Below are 14,783 nucleotides of genomic sequence, written 5' to 3' on the forward strand. Positions count from 1 at the left end.
CGTGGCGAGCGCAGCGAGCCCGCAAGGGGATTTGTTGTGTTTGCCCCGCTGTCTGAGTCCGGCCAGTAGAGATTCCGACTATTGGGACCATACACCACACTTGGTTTTTAAGACCATACACTTCCCAATCTGCCTTTGCAAAATGACAATTCATGTCGAATTAGGCCCAATGTCCTTTACACATAGGTCAGGCAGTACAGGTCTTTGCAGTACAGGAAATTTAGAGGACAGTATTTATAAAACAGCATCTCCCACTTTGACTCCTGCAACCTTCTACTATCTGCCATTCTCCTTATGGCACGTTAATTCAACTTAAATGCAACAGTTAAGGTACATACACACCGGGCGTTTTTGCCCAGCGTGTGTATCCAGAGCGATAATGGGGAAAATCACTATGCTGAAAATCACTCAGTGCATACACACAGATCGATTTTCGCCCATCCAAGCGATTTTACAGGGGGATGGATGGCTTTCTATAGCAGGACGCTATGAAAAGCCTTTCACCAAGTTGCTCATCTGCTGGTAAAACTGCTGGGCCATACACACCGGGAGACTTTTGAGCTGAAAGCAGCTTAAATGGCAAAACTGATCTGCTCTCGGCTCAAAATAGTTCAGTGAGTATGGACCTTTTCCTCTCGTCGCTCAACATCTATTCAACATCTATTGAACCACTTTGCAAACCCTCATACTGGTGTTAGGATTAACCCCTGGAGCTCCAAGCAGAAATCCACCTAGACAGTGTCTAGGTCGACAGTCAAAAGGTTGACATTGGGTTTTTCACTGTTTTTTGTGCCGACAGGTGGTATTTCATGCCCTGCCATCCACTAGGGCGCGGTGGGAGAATAAAATAGTGTGCCGAGCGTAGCATTCAGGTAAAAAAAACAGTGAAAACCCCATGTTGCCCTTTTTTCTGTCGACCTAAACATTTTTGAACTAATGACCTGTCGAACTAATGACTTGTCGAACTAACAACCTTTTGGCCTAGAACCATATCAACCTTTCCCATGTCGACATTTTGCCATGTCGACCTAATGGTGTCAAACTAATGACTTTCGACCATCATGCTGTAGACCAAATGATCCCAACCCCCCGCAGCCTGATCCTAACCCTCAACGCTATTGTCTAACCTAAAACCCATCACCAAAACGCAACCCCCACCAGCCCTGCAGCCTAACCCCCTTGTAATTTGCTAAGCCTACCCCCTGCAACCTAACCCTAGCAAACCCCCCCAACAGTCGAACCCTAAGGCCCACACTAATGCCTGAACCTAGCCCGACCTGATCCTAGCCAGACCTGGTATGCTTACGTTGAGGATGTCTGCTGTCAGGATACCGTCATCAGCATCTTGATGTATTCTACCGTTTTGGATGGCAGTCGGAATGCCCGCATTGGTGTACTAGATGCCGGCATTCAGGCAGTATTTTCATGTATACAAAATTCAGTGAAGGTATATTGACACATCTAGGGTTGTGCAAACTGTGCCAACACACAGAGGGTATGGGTATTGCTTTTTGTTGCCAACTGGGCATCTGTATTTGACTTACATGGTACTTAATACTGCCTCTTGCAACACTTGAGCATACTAAGGATGCTCCTGTCACTCAGCTTTCTGGTTCTTGTTCCCTCTTGTTGACGTCATTATTTCATGTATGCAGTGGGGGCTGCATTCTATGGTACTGGACCAAACTGTGGACTGTTCAGAGTTGGCTGTAAGCACACTGTACATTTGCTTGTTTTCAGACATCTCCATTGTACTTAGTATATGAAGGGTGTAAGCGCACACAGATGGTGGATATGTGCATGGACAACTTTCAAGTGATGGTTTTAAAATGAAAAATCTCTTTAAGAGGACAATTTAGAGGGGCGATTTATGAAGGGCCAATGACATGCACAAATTCTCCACTTAATGTCAGTCAGTCATTCTGCATCTATGTAAAGTGTACAGAAATGATAAATCATATATACTGTATATTGTGTGTACTGTGATGTCAAATGTGTGCATTTGTGTTTTCTGCTTTTTTTTTCTTGAAATATTCTTAACTGAACAAGAACATGAGTTATAAAGAAACATTCAATTTACAATCAGATGTGGATAAGTGGGAAACCTCTATTACTGGGACTAATTGTGTGGTCCCGGCATTTTGCACCAGGACACCACTCAGTGAAACTGTTAACCAAGACTGATTTTAGGAATAATCCCCTCTTTTACTATGATGATTGCTGTTAGGACCTCCTTAAGTGAGGTTAGTGCAGTTTATTAACCTAGAGCTGTAAATGAGGTGACCGCCTTAGTACAGGTTTTGACAGACCTCTACTTCCGATCAGTGACGTCAGAAGGGACACGGAAACCTAGCATGTACATTATGTACAGATTTTTATTTAGCATTTAGGCATCTCTATAAGTGACATAAGTACTGTTTGAATCTGCATGAGCGAGAGCCTTTAGAATAGTTGAGAGACCTCTGTAAGTGAGACTAAATGTGCCGCCCCTTGAGGTCCTACTTAACCAGTTTTGACTGTATAAGAACTGTGTGATCATAGGTGTTCATTCTAGCACACTGCATCTTCCAAAACCTGTGCAGTTCCTCTTCTCTGCCAAGTGGTGTCGCTCTCTGCTGTGGTGAACACTAATCGTTATATACAGTACATTAATGTAGTGTTCTCTTTATTGAGCAATTTGTTGCCACATTTCTTTGTAGTTATCCAGATGACTAAAGCCAGGAATACAGTACATTCTGTAATTATTACCCTGATCAGCAAATTGGGCCGATACCTGCACAATGTATGGTGATGAATATTTTGCGACTATTGGACAGTCAGGCATGTAAAATCTTCCGTTATGCTCAACTGATATAATTATATCAGACATGTTTACTTGTTACTGATATCTGAACCCATATATTGTGTGGCCCTACACTGAGATATCTCACAGTGTATGGGCATGATATCTGATAGGTATGAGACTGTCACATAATCTGTCAGACCAACAGACTTTTATCTGACAATGTATGTCTAGCACTAGAAATACGATGATTTAAAAATAGATAAAAACAATAAACTTAATAATTAAACATTGGTTGCCCACCATTGTTATTAGAATTGGCCATCTATCCATGGAGTGGCATTCCAAGTTTATGCACGCTACAAAACAGATGAGATGCACATTCACTCTTTCTGGCTTATGTGTCATTCTACACTATATGGAAGAAAGTCATTGGACACCACATGTCAATGGAAACCATGCGTTTATTTACAATCAATAGGGGGTAGGTCCACCTTTTGCAGAAATGACAGCAGCTACTCGTCGTGGTAAACTTTCCACAAGTTCATGTAGCACACATAGTGGGATATTGTGCCATTCCTCCTGCAGTACAGTCATCAACTGTGGTAGTGTAGAAGGGCGAGGCGATCGCGACCGCAACCTGCTCTCAAGTTCGTCCCACAGATGTTCTATGAGGTTCAAATCAGGGCTTTACGCAGGCCACGCTAGTCGGGTGATGCAATTTTCATCATACCACTCCATTGTAGCCCTCGAAACATGACACGTCACATTGTCATCCTGGAACACACAATCGTCGTTCCCATAGAAACACCACAACGTAGGTAACATGGAGTTATCCAGAATATCTCGGTAGGTCTCTGATGTCATGTTCCCATGCACCTGTACGAGTGGGCTCACGCCATGCCACCAGAAACAACCCCAGAACATGATGCCTCCACCTCCAAATTTTACTGTTGGCATTACACATTCGGGTAACAGGCATTCTCCAGGCAATCGCCATACCCACACTCTCCCATCCGATCGAAACAATGTGAAGCGTGATTCATTGCTCCATAGGACTTGTTTCCATTGCTCCACCGTACAGTTTTTCCGCTCCTTACACCAACGAAGTCTCTGTCGTGTACTGGTTTTTGTGATCAGAGGCTTGTGAGCCGCAGCTCGACCATGATAACCGAGTGCATTTCCTGTCCTTCATTTTATCAGCAAATGATCTGCTACGACACATGCTTCCATATTTATACATGTATACTCCATATTCACTTTGTCAGGAAGATTCCAGGGTGTCCAATGACTTTCTTCCACATAGTGTATATGGAAGGTTGCATACTGCGTTCATAGGGGACAGGGCTTGATTAAGAGGGTCCAGAGCACTTAAGACAAGGGGCCCTTCCCTCTTGTTGCCATTGCTCCCTAGTTGTGCCCACTGTGTGTGTGTGTGTCCATCCATGTGTACCTCCATTTGCAAGCAACAGCACTCCTGCAGGGCTGTCAAGAGCCAACAATAGCACCAGTAGTGTGTCTCATAGCCTCATATCACCCTATGTTTCCCAGATTCACCCCCTCCAATCTGCCCTGTCTCTCTATCTCATCCCTCCTTTGCCTTTCAGACTTATTTCCCACCTTATGGGAAATTCCCCCTCCTTTGCCCCATCTGTGACTGTTACGATCTGTGAGGAAATAGGGGATGGCTAATATTTGGGAGCCAAGGATGCAGTGCTTCAAGGGAGACCTTGTCCACTTTCCCAACTGACCTTCAGCCCCACACTGCTCGAAAAGAAAGATAGGGTGTACTTATTCCTGGTGTCTCCTTCCCCCACCTTAATGTGGCTTTGAAAGGGTCGGAGGCTACTATGAGTGACAGACTATACCTTTTTTGCTATGAGTGACAGACTATACCTTTTTTGCTATGAGTGACAGACTAAACCTTTTTTGCTATGAGTGACAGACTATACCTTTTTTTTTAATTGCTTGCCAAGTGCTTATTCTTTTCTTATGATATTTAACTAATTAGGGTGTTTGGACATTTTAACTTGGTATAACTTTTCATTATGTTTAAGATGTATCATTTCCTATTAACTTTAGTTTATCAATTTATAGGTTCTCAAAAATGTGACAGTTTTACCGAGAAGCGGCCTCTCCTTGGAATGTGCAAAAGCAATGGTTCTTGTGGGTAAGTTCTATTTATGTTTGCTGTAACTTATATGCGTGCTATTACATGTACTGTATATGTAGTTAGAAGTTATTCAACATCTTTTTGCTTATATATATACATATATATATATATATATATATATATATATATATATATATATATATATATATTGCATGCAGGAAGATCATAGACCAATCTTTTGTGAAGTGTATCAAATAGTTCTGTGTGTACGCACGATGAACAATTTAATACACTCGTGATCGATGTCGGAACGCTTAGAGCTGTTCCTTCCATATAAAGGTAAAGAACATACACAGCAAAGCAGCCTTTTCAACACTATTTAAAGTAAAATAAAAATAAAAACATTCTAAATTAACTGCATTTTCAGATAAATGTGTATTCAAAACATTGGCAATGTATATAAAGATCATAAATTAACACTGGGTGTGTATAAAAGTCTGTGTAGTACTTAACACTCTTTGGCGGGATTTTGTTAGGATGAATACTTACTGCATGAGGAAAATGGCTTGTAGCCTTGGACTTTTATGCCCAGAACTATTCCATTTCAAGCCATTTCCCTTTCATGGCAAATCGGCAGCATTAACCCATAGATTTTGGGATAAGTGCTCGGAGCTAAAGGGAATAGTTGGCTGGCAACTTTCAGCTTAGGGGGCAAACACAAGCAAGTGGCACCACATTTTCTTGTGGCACACTGCACTGTAGAATTAGTTTATTAAATGTGTACATTATTTAAATAGCCAACACAATAAATGACAAATAGTTATAAACAAACACATCTTATTTTACGCTGCTCCAGCATTTTTTACAGGGTCACTTAAAGTTCCCAGATTTAAGAGATCTTTCACATATAAAATGTACCCGATGGCCACCTCTTCAGAGGACATATAAAAACCAAATCTTTTTTCTGATTTGTGGAGAGCCGGAAGCACTGGCATATCTATATTGGGTGCAGTATTTGTGGTGCACACGGGCGCCTGGTATCCAGTACATTTAGTGACAGAATTGTAGGGGACAGAAGTGGAGGCGGCCTTAGCCTGCCCCTTCTGCCTATCATACATTTAGATAGATGCAGCAGGGAGGGAGTTACTTTACACATTACATCTACGATACGATACACTTTATTGTTATTACAATGCATAACATAGTAACAAAATTACCATATACCTCTGAAAAACAGAGGTTGATTGGGCGCTAATAAATGTAAAAAGATTTTTTCAGAGTATTTAAAAAAAAATATTTTAATATGTATTATTGAGCTGCAGTTCTCAAAAATTGTACTTGTGTCTTTACAAATAGATTGTGTTTCCTCATATATCAGGTTTTTAAACCTGGCTTTGAGTATACACAGAAAGAATACTTGATTCCTAAAAGGAATGGAGAACTGCGCTAATAAATTAAATTTCCTCTCTTACACCATGAGTAAATATGCATGCTCAAAACAATGGAGACTGTTTTAGTTTTAAATGCAATATTTTGCGATTCATTTTATAATGGAAAGATGAATAAAAACAAAAATAGGTGGCCACCTATGACGAATAATGCACTAATACATCACATCAATATAGACATTCCGAATTTAAATAAATGGATAAAATGCAATAATTATTAATGCCACAAGACTTCCAATGAGGTATATAGGATTCCACACTTTGTATATATCCTTAGAAATAAAGAGAGCCGACTTTTGCCCGCTATAATGCCAGATGTCAATATTCACAAAAAAAGAGTCTTTATAAGAAATTGATATCTCACCAAAGGACAGTCATTTGTTGGGTGTATATAGTAATTGTGTGCATTTAGCACATGGATCTCACCCGTAATTGGTCCTGGATGGTGGTGGTTTAATGGAGTGCACCGCTGGGAGGGGATCAGGCGTGTCTGTCCATGCGATGGAAGCTGTTGGCGGGACTCTCACCCCCGATACTGCTGGCTAGTGGTCAGACACTGACGGCTGTGTGCCTCACGCTCACACCTGCTGTATCTCCTCTTCCTCCTGACGTTCTCCAAAGTGAAGCGGCTTGGGCTGCGGCTGTGACGGCTCAGATTGAAAGGCGCCGTGTACTGAATATTGGACAATGTGGATGGTGGAGTTGTGTCCAAGAAATATCTGCGGTCTCGGGCTCTCGGGCAAAATATTGCATTTAAAACTAAAACAGTCTCCATTGTTTTGAGCATGCATATTTACTCATGGTGTAAGAGAGGAAATTGCATTTATTAGCGCAGTCCTCCATTCCTTTTAGGAATCAAGTATAACATAGTAACAAAATGCAATGGAAATTGAGCCTGATTCTGGTACACTTGCAAAAGCAAATTATCTCTCTAATGGACAAAACCATGTGCACTGCAGGTGGGTACACAAAGAAGAAAAAGTAGTGTGGAGCGCCCTGAGCTTTGTAAAATAATAAAGGTAATAATAATAAAAATTTGATCAATTGGGTATACCTTTGAGAAAGTTGCCAGAGCGCAACGAAACGCGTCAGGTTAACCCTTGTCTGCACTTTGTGAAAAATACTTTGGATACCAACCAATACCCCTTGAACCAGCTACCAACTCTGCTCCCCTGGACCCAGCACTGTGCTGACTATTCTCAACTTGGATTATAAATTTGGGACTTAACACCTGCTTACTTCTGGAGCCTCTCATCCGAGCAGTGAGGTATACACATCTTGCCCACCAGTGGAAACCGAGACCAAGGCCTCCAGCAAGATCAACCCCAACGTGTGAGCAGCCATACAACACACCCCATCTCCCCAGCGCCTTTTATCACCTGGTGGTGATTCAAAATTTTCTCCTTGCACTGCAGGTGGGCCAGATGTAATATGTGCAGAGAGAGTTGGATTTGTGTGGGATTTGTACTTCAAACTGATCTCTATATTGCAGTGTAGAAATAAATCATCCAGTATTTACCCTGCACAGAAACAAAGGGCCTTATTCACTCTCAGAGGCAAATTCCTTCTCAAATGGACAAAATCATGTGAACTGCAGGTGGGGCAAATGTAATTTGTGCAGAGAGAATTAGATTTGGGTGGGGTTTTACTTCAGAGATCTATATTGCAGTGTAAAAATAAAGCAGTCAGTATTTTCCCTGCACAGAAACAAAATGTCACCCAAATCTAATTCTCTCTGCCCATGTTACATCTGCCCTACCTGCAGTGCACATGGTTCTGCCCATTTGAGAAGGATTTTGCCTCTGCGAGTGAACTAGAATAAGGGCCAAAATAACTAACCCAAATCTAACTCTCTGCACATGTTACATCAGACCCACCTACAGTGCACATGTTTTTGTCCATTAGAGAGAGAATTTGCTTTTGCAAGTGAACCAGAATCAGGCCCCTTGAGTAATGGATAGACTGCACAATTAATCAGAGTTCACACTACCATGGTGTACATGTACCAACTCCCAAACGATACAATGGATAAAACATTAACACACAGGGACGCAGTGTCCCAAATGAGCTGTTCTTGGGCTACTGACACACTCAAGGTCAAAAATAAATTTTATTAACACCATAAAACATGAAAATCACATTAAAATAAAAACAAATAATCAACATTGACTTCCAGTTCTCAATATGCCAACACAAAGTCCTGATAAGCATTAAAATGCATGTATCTCACCATGAAAGATAGCCGCGGCACATTACATTGGCGTGACTGGAGACTGAAGAGCGCCTCATGCTGGCACAACTGCCTGTCAGTTTGACAGGCACAGGGGCTGCACGCAGCAACAAGGGACAGCAGCATATTGGCAGAACATGGAGAGCGCCTTTTCATCCCTGTGCCTCCCTGTTCTGTAGAATATGTTGTGCCAGTCCGGCTGATCGAAGCTGCTGACACACCATAAACCAATCCATATTGTGGATTTTGCTACCTGTAGCTACTCTATTCTGAAATTCTGTAGTAAACATATTCCAGCACATTGCTTGAAACCCGTGTATTTGTATGTATGTATGTGTATATATATATATATATATATATATATATATATATATATATATATTACTTGGGCTTTGTATTTCACGGATACTTTTACTTGACCTTTACCTCTTAAATAAACTAACTGTACTACAGATGTCCCTACTATGTGCTGTGTGTGGTGTGTTCCAAGCCATGCATGCACATTGGAGTTGGTATGCCTGCATTTAAAAAACTGGAGTTTGACAAAGCCTATGTTCTAATGAGTGGAAAAAGTGCACACAAACAATCAGCGCTCAAAGGGTAGCCATAGACTTTGGTTACCCTTTGAGCACTGATTGATTGAGTGCACTTTTTCCTCCCATTTCTAATTTCTCTAGTGATGTTCTTGGGACCATTACTTTTTGCATAACAATTTAGCCTAAATTCTAACCGGGCCTCTAAACTATTCTTATGCCAATTGTCAAGACAGTGCATTCAAAGGGTTGGCTGTGATAGAGCAACAAACATACAGTTTCATTTTTAAGTGTTAGTAGAGATTGTACAACAAAGATGCAGTACTAAAGCAAGAGACAGCCTGTGAAATTACTGTGCGGAACACACTTTGAGAAGCAGTTTGAGTGCTATTGGTGTTCATTAATGTGTTGCAGATCTGTTTGAAATGAGGTAAACTTAACATTTTGTTGGGTGAACGCTTGTCAGAATGTATATAATCCCAGGAGCAAATCTGATTAGATTAGAAACTCTGTTTATTTCTAGTGTGCCAGTGAATGTTCCATTCTGGTTGTTTGCTTGTAGGATTTGTACTGAGTTTCTGCAACCAAGTAACCTGATGTATTTGTGTATATATGGCCTAGCTTTATCCCGAATATTTAGATAAATGCGCTTCTCTATCGGTTTTCTGTACCTTTAACCTTGCCCTTGGTTGTTATTTTATTTATACTGTATGTTCTGGAAAGAGTAACACAAATTAGTATTTGAAAACAATGAGACGCAAAGAGAAAATGATTCATCGACTTGCTATCGAAATGTTATTGTGAGAAGTTTACTTTACAGGCTTAGAGTTCGTGATATTTTAAGGAAACTATGTCAAAACATTTTGCCTTCCTTTTTTTCTTAATTCAACTTGAAATGGCCAATTTATTCTCAGTGTTAGAATTGTGGTAAATGCAAAACATCTCAAACAACTTGTGTGTTGGTCTAATATTGGAATAAAAAATGTGCATGGATATTACTGTTTGTAGCTTTACCAGAATTTTCCATTTCTTTTATCCAGTGCCAAAAAAAAAAAAAATATATAATTATGGATGTTGGAGGTTATTCTGGTTGACACGCAAAGCTGTGACATTTCCAGCTTTGTGTATCATTTCAACGTCCCCCGCAGGAATGGCTGCCCCCCACATGCAGACCATCAAATGATTTTTGGAGGCTCTCGCAGATGTAAAAACCTCTCTGGTATCTTGCATCTGTGGGCACTCTGTACCGGAAATGGGTGGGCAGCTGACGTCCGCTGCATCCACGTCACCGGCCAATTTACATGGGAAGGCACAGCGTTTCAGGGAATGCCTATGAACTGTTGTGCGTTCCCATGGGCTCAGCCACTTGCCGCTGCCCATGCCCCCCGCTTACACTGCTAGGTGCGAATTGGATGGTGAACAAGCAGTTCGCCGTGCCCACTCTCACACCAAGCGGCTGCACATGCGCATAAAAGTATATTTTATCGTTCCCCTGCGCGAACACGCACATTGTGTGATTGGTCTGTTTTATTTAATAGAATGATCATTTTTGGGACTACATATAGGCCCTAATTCAGTCCTGCTCGGCCTTTCCCGAATTCGCTCCTGGGACCGATGTTGTTGCGGGTCTGCGCATGTGTATCGGCGGAAATATGCCTGTGTAGACCCACTGTGTGAACGCCTTCAGCGAGGTTCACACTGGCTGAGGCATTCGTCAGCTCCCACCCTGAATTCGGACATCTCCAAGGCAAATAAAAGTTAGCCTAGTCTGACTTTTATTTATAATTTTTTGCCGGTAAGGCCACATGCGAATGGATCTGTCAGCATACACATCCATTTGCATGCAGGTGCGGACATTAGTTTACTGAAGGTGGGCAGGCGTTCGCTTTCCCGGCGGGCGGCATTTACCAGCTCGCTAGGCAGCAAAAGAACAAGGTCCATAATTAGCAAAGCAAGAGCTGCACATTTAATTTTCCCTTTTATAATTTTTTGTTTCTTTTAAATTCAGTCACTGTCATTGGACAGTTTTATTTATATGGTAACAAGTTGATCATAGTTAAAAATGGATGGTAGGTGTACAGTATTTGCCTTATCTGGGTACAAAGAGGTATTTCATAGTTGTGGCCCTCAACATAGCCCTCAACTTATATATATAAAAGGCTACTCACCTTTTAGGTGAAGTACCACCAATGACCACTAAAGGCCACTCGGTGGACTAAATTACTCCCTAACAGAAAGTGAAATAAAAATTATCTGATTCAAACTTACTGGATATGGAGAGAGGGTAAATGCTAAATTGTAGTTGGCTAAAGGACCTGCCATGCCCAAGGGGAGGAGCAAGGCCGGGGGGCTTGTTCCTTCACTATCCATGCCGCCACTGGTTGCCTTTAGTAACCAGGTGGGGAGCAAAGCGGAGCGAGCCACCGTGCCCGAAGCGTGGCGAGCGAAGCGAGCATGCGAGGGTCTATTTGGGACCCTTCTTCCGACCTTGCTCCTCCTCTCTCCACCCCTTTCTCCTCCCCTGTGACGTCAGGAGGTCCTTTAGTCCACTCCAATTCAGACCTAACCGTGGAGAGAGGGAGCAGTGAAGACAGAGATTGAAGGTAGGAGTAGATAGGGACTTTGCCGTCATTTTTACAGGCTATAACTAGTATTAAATGAAAGAACATTAAATATATTATGAATCCTGTAAATGTGAAATTAATTATGATACATTGTAAATTAATTACATTAAACACACTGGAAAAAATGGGTGGAATGTGGCAGACTTGTCTACTCGCCGAAAAATCTGGGCTGGCCGGTAGCGTAGGCAAGCATGTGTGGTGTTTCTCATAAAGATCTACCTCTACTGATGGAAAGCACAGCAATTATAAAGCTTCATAAAGATTCATTACAACTGCACAATTCTACCTAAAAATGTGTACACATAACACATGGAAAAACAACCCCAAAACATCAGTTTTTGGATCAGTTTGTCATCCAGCTCTCTAACCATTTGCATAAAACCGTTTCTGTAAAGCAAATACTGTTGACAGGTGTCTATTTGTCATCCATGAAGAGCACCTCAGAAACTGTCTCTTGGAAACCAGGCAAACATGGCTCAGTAAGAGGTTTATTGTCTGCATGAAGAGCATTGCGTGACTGTGTAGTATACTCTTCATAACAAATCTTCATTTATTTCCTTACAATAATTGCCTTTATGTTTCCTGTTGCTTTTAAATAAGTAAATGTTTCTATATAATTAAGTTTTTTTCACATTTTTTCTCTCTCTAATTGCTTGTTTAAAAAAAGATTATCTTAATAATAGAGTAAATCCTGTTCCACTTTCCTGTTATAATCTAACAAACCATTACAATAGTGCAGAAATACATAAATGTAAATGCAGCAGCATTTGTAATGTAATGTAATGTAATGTCTTAAATGAGTGTGGGGATTTTTTGAAACACAATTAAATCAATGATTCTGCTTATAATTGTTTGCCTGTGCTAGATATTGAGTAAAACCCACTCAAATTTGAATTGTTTATATGATTTTGAGCACACGGGGCAACAATTTAACATTTTGAATGTGCCTAGGAGGTGTACGACTTCCCTGTATGTACCCAGTGCGGCATATACAGTTTTTGACACATTCTTAGTTGAAAAGAAAAAAAAATCACAAAATCCATCCTCTGTGCAAATCTGAATCAGATCTGGTGTCTTTACTGTGCTTAAAAATTACTCCATATTATATGTACACAAGGATTGATAAAAAGAATAAGCAAATAATATACATATACTGTTTATCACCAATAAGTGTGTATGGTACTTCGCCTGCAATCTGAAATTGTATTCCTAAAATCTAGGTAACAGTTTTTTGCCCCCATGAATCATGAGCAAACACAGGATTTCTTAAGTGGGTAAGTCCATCTTGCAAGGGAGCCTGGCTGTTATTAGACACTGCTTGGCTGCTCTCCAACTCATACTTGCCTACTTTTATAGTCTCTTCTCCAGGGTAGAACCCCAGAGAGGAGACTGTTAGCAGCACTTCTGGGGGCAGGACCTGGTGTAGCTGTCATAAGGACCCACCCCCAGTAATGCAAATCCCACATTTCGCGGACCTTCGAGGAGGCGGTTGGGCTAAAAAGGCACAATCTGCATATTTAGTCTTGAACTACCCCCCGGAAAGCCACAGATTGCGATAGTTCAACGCTACCACTGGGGATAAGTGGTATCCTGGAGGTTTGCCCACCTTTCTGGGGGACCTGATTTCCAGGAGTGTCCCCCTCCCAGCCCCCCCCCCCCCCCCCCCCGATTGCACACAAGGGTTGCACCTGCTTCAACTGCTCCCACCTTTTTTCAAATTCTCATCTTTATATGGACGAATCCTTTTAGGGGATCACTGGATTATGCCACACAAGCTGTGTTCGCACATTGGTACAATGCGATATCTCTCACAATTATTTGGACCTTGATATCACTTTGTTGGTTTAGAATTTTCTGTATTAAAATACACTAGTGTCAACCTACAGTATGTTGACCATTCGTAGGTGTTCTTATCCCAGAACCCACCTGGCACATCATAGTTGTCTTCCTTCCCACATTCTGCAGGAGACTCCCATTTGACTCTCTAGTCTCCTGCTGCCACAGATTCTAATCAAAACACCCAGATTCTTCAGATTGTTTACTGCAGCTCAACTCAGCCTGTTGGAGAATCACCAAGGAGCAGCTGATTAAGGTCTGGTATTTGCTTTAAGGTGTGTACACACGGTGCAATATGGTCGTTGAGGGAGTTTGGCTTATTATAGCTCAGCTATATATCACTCAGGGACCGTATTGCACCACTGAAAAGTCAAAATCGACCAGAGACCACTAACAGCTGTCATTGCTCACAGCCCCTTGTTGGTCCTCTGGCTGGAGAGAACATGCTGTGGATATGCTGAAATGAGTTTACAGCATATGGGGTAGATGTATGAAGCAGTGATAAGCAGTGGCGGCTCTTACCATTATGGAGGAGTGGGGCTGTCACAATGCCCTCCGCTGCCACTGCCGCCGTCCCCGGATGCCACGCACCCCTGTACAGGGCCAGTGCATGTGCAGTAACTTCATACATACTGCGCATGCGATGGCCCGAGCCTCCATGGGCTGCCTTTGCAGCAGCCCCCGGAGGCTTGATCGGGTTCCCGAGCCAGCGCAGTATGGTCCGCAGTACTGCGCATGCGCAGAACCCGTTTTGGCAGCTGCCGCGCCTTTGCGCAGAGAGAGTCATCCCGGAGGGATGCCTTATGACAACAAAAAGCATCTCTGAGAAAAAAATCAGGCGTTACTATGACAACTGGCCTGTGGATACACATTGAATAGCATTGAATAATGTGGTGTTAATTTGCCCAACAAAAATGGTTGGGTTTCTAGTTTAGCATGTACATAAATATCTCTATAAACCCTCTTTAATGAACTACAATTAGATTGAGTCCAGTATCACCATGACAACCGGCATGCTGTTTTTCATAAAATAACATGTTGTTGGATAACTTACTATAAATGACTGTGACCAAACTCAATATGTTTGTAAATAGCTCTATATATTTTTCTTATACTAATATGCCGGCATATAGAAAAATTCATACTCAGTGTCTGTATAGAAAGGTTTCCGATATACCGGATATTGCCATCTGAACAATGCGTTCCAACAACAGGAA

At 41.7% G+C, this 14,783-nt stretch overlaps 1 protein-coding gene across 4 annotated transcripts in view; it reads left to right on the top strand.

Moving 5' to 3' along the window:
• Positions 1 to 14,783, top strand: part of BCAS3 (BCAS3 microtubule associated cell migration factor) — a 1,098,472-nt gene that overhangs the window by 99,676 nt on the left and 984,013 nt on the right. For all 4 annotated transcript variants that reach the window (XM_083173740.1, XM_083173742.1, XM_083173743.1 and 1 more), the window contains exon 7: positions 4,880 to 4,952. In XM_083173740.1, coding sequence (XP_083029866.1) covers positions 4,880 to 4,952 — 73 coding nt within the window. The remainder of the gene's footprint in view (positions 1 to 4,879; positions 4,953 to 14,783) is intronic.

This window comes from Crinia signifera, chromosome 2, assembly GCF_055691185.1.
Source record: "Crinia signifera chromosome 2, ASM5569118v1, whole genome shotgun sequence".
Classification (NCBI taxonomy): domain Eukaryota; kingdom Metazoa; phylum Chordata; class Amphibia; order Anura; family Myobatrachidae; genus Crinia; species Crinia signifera.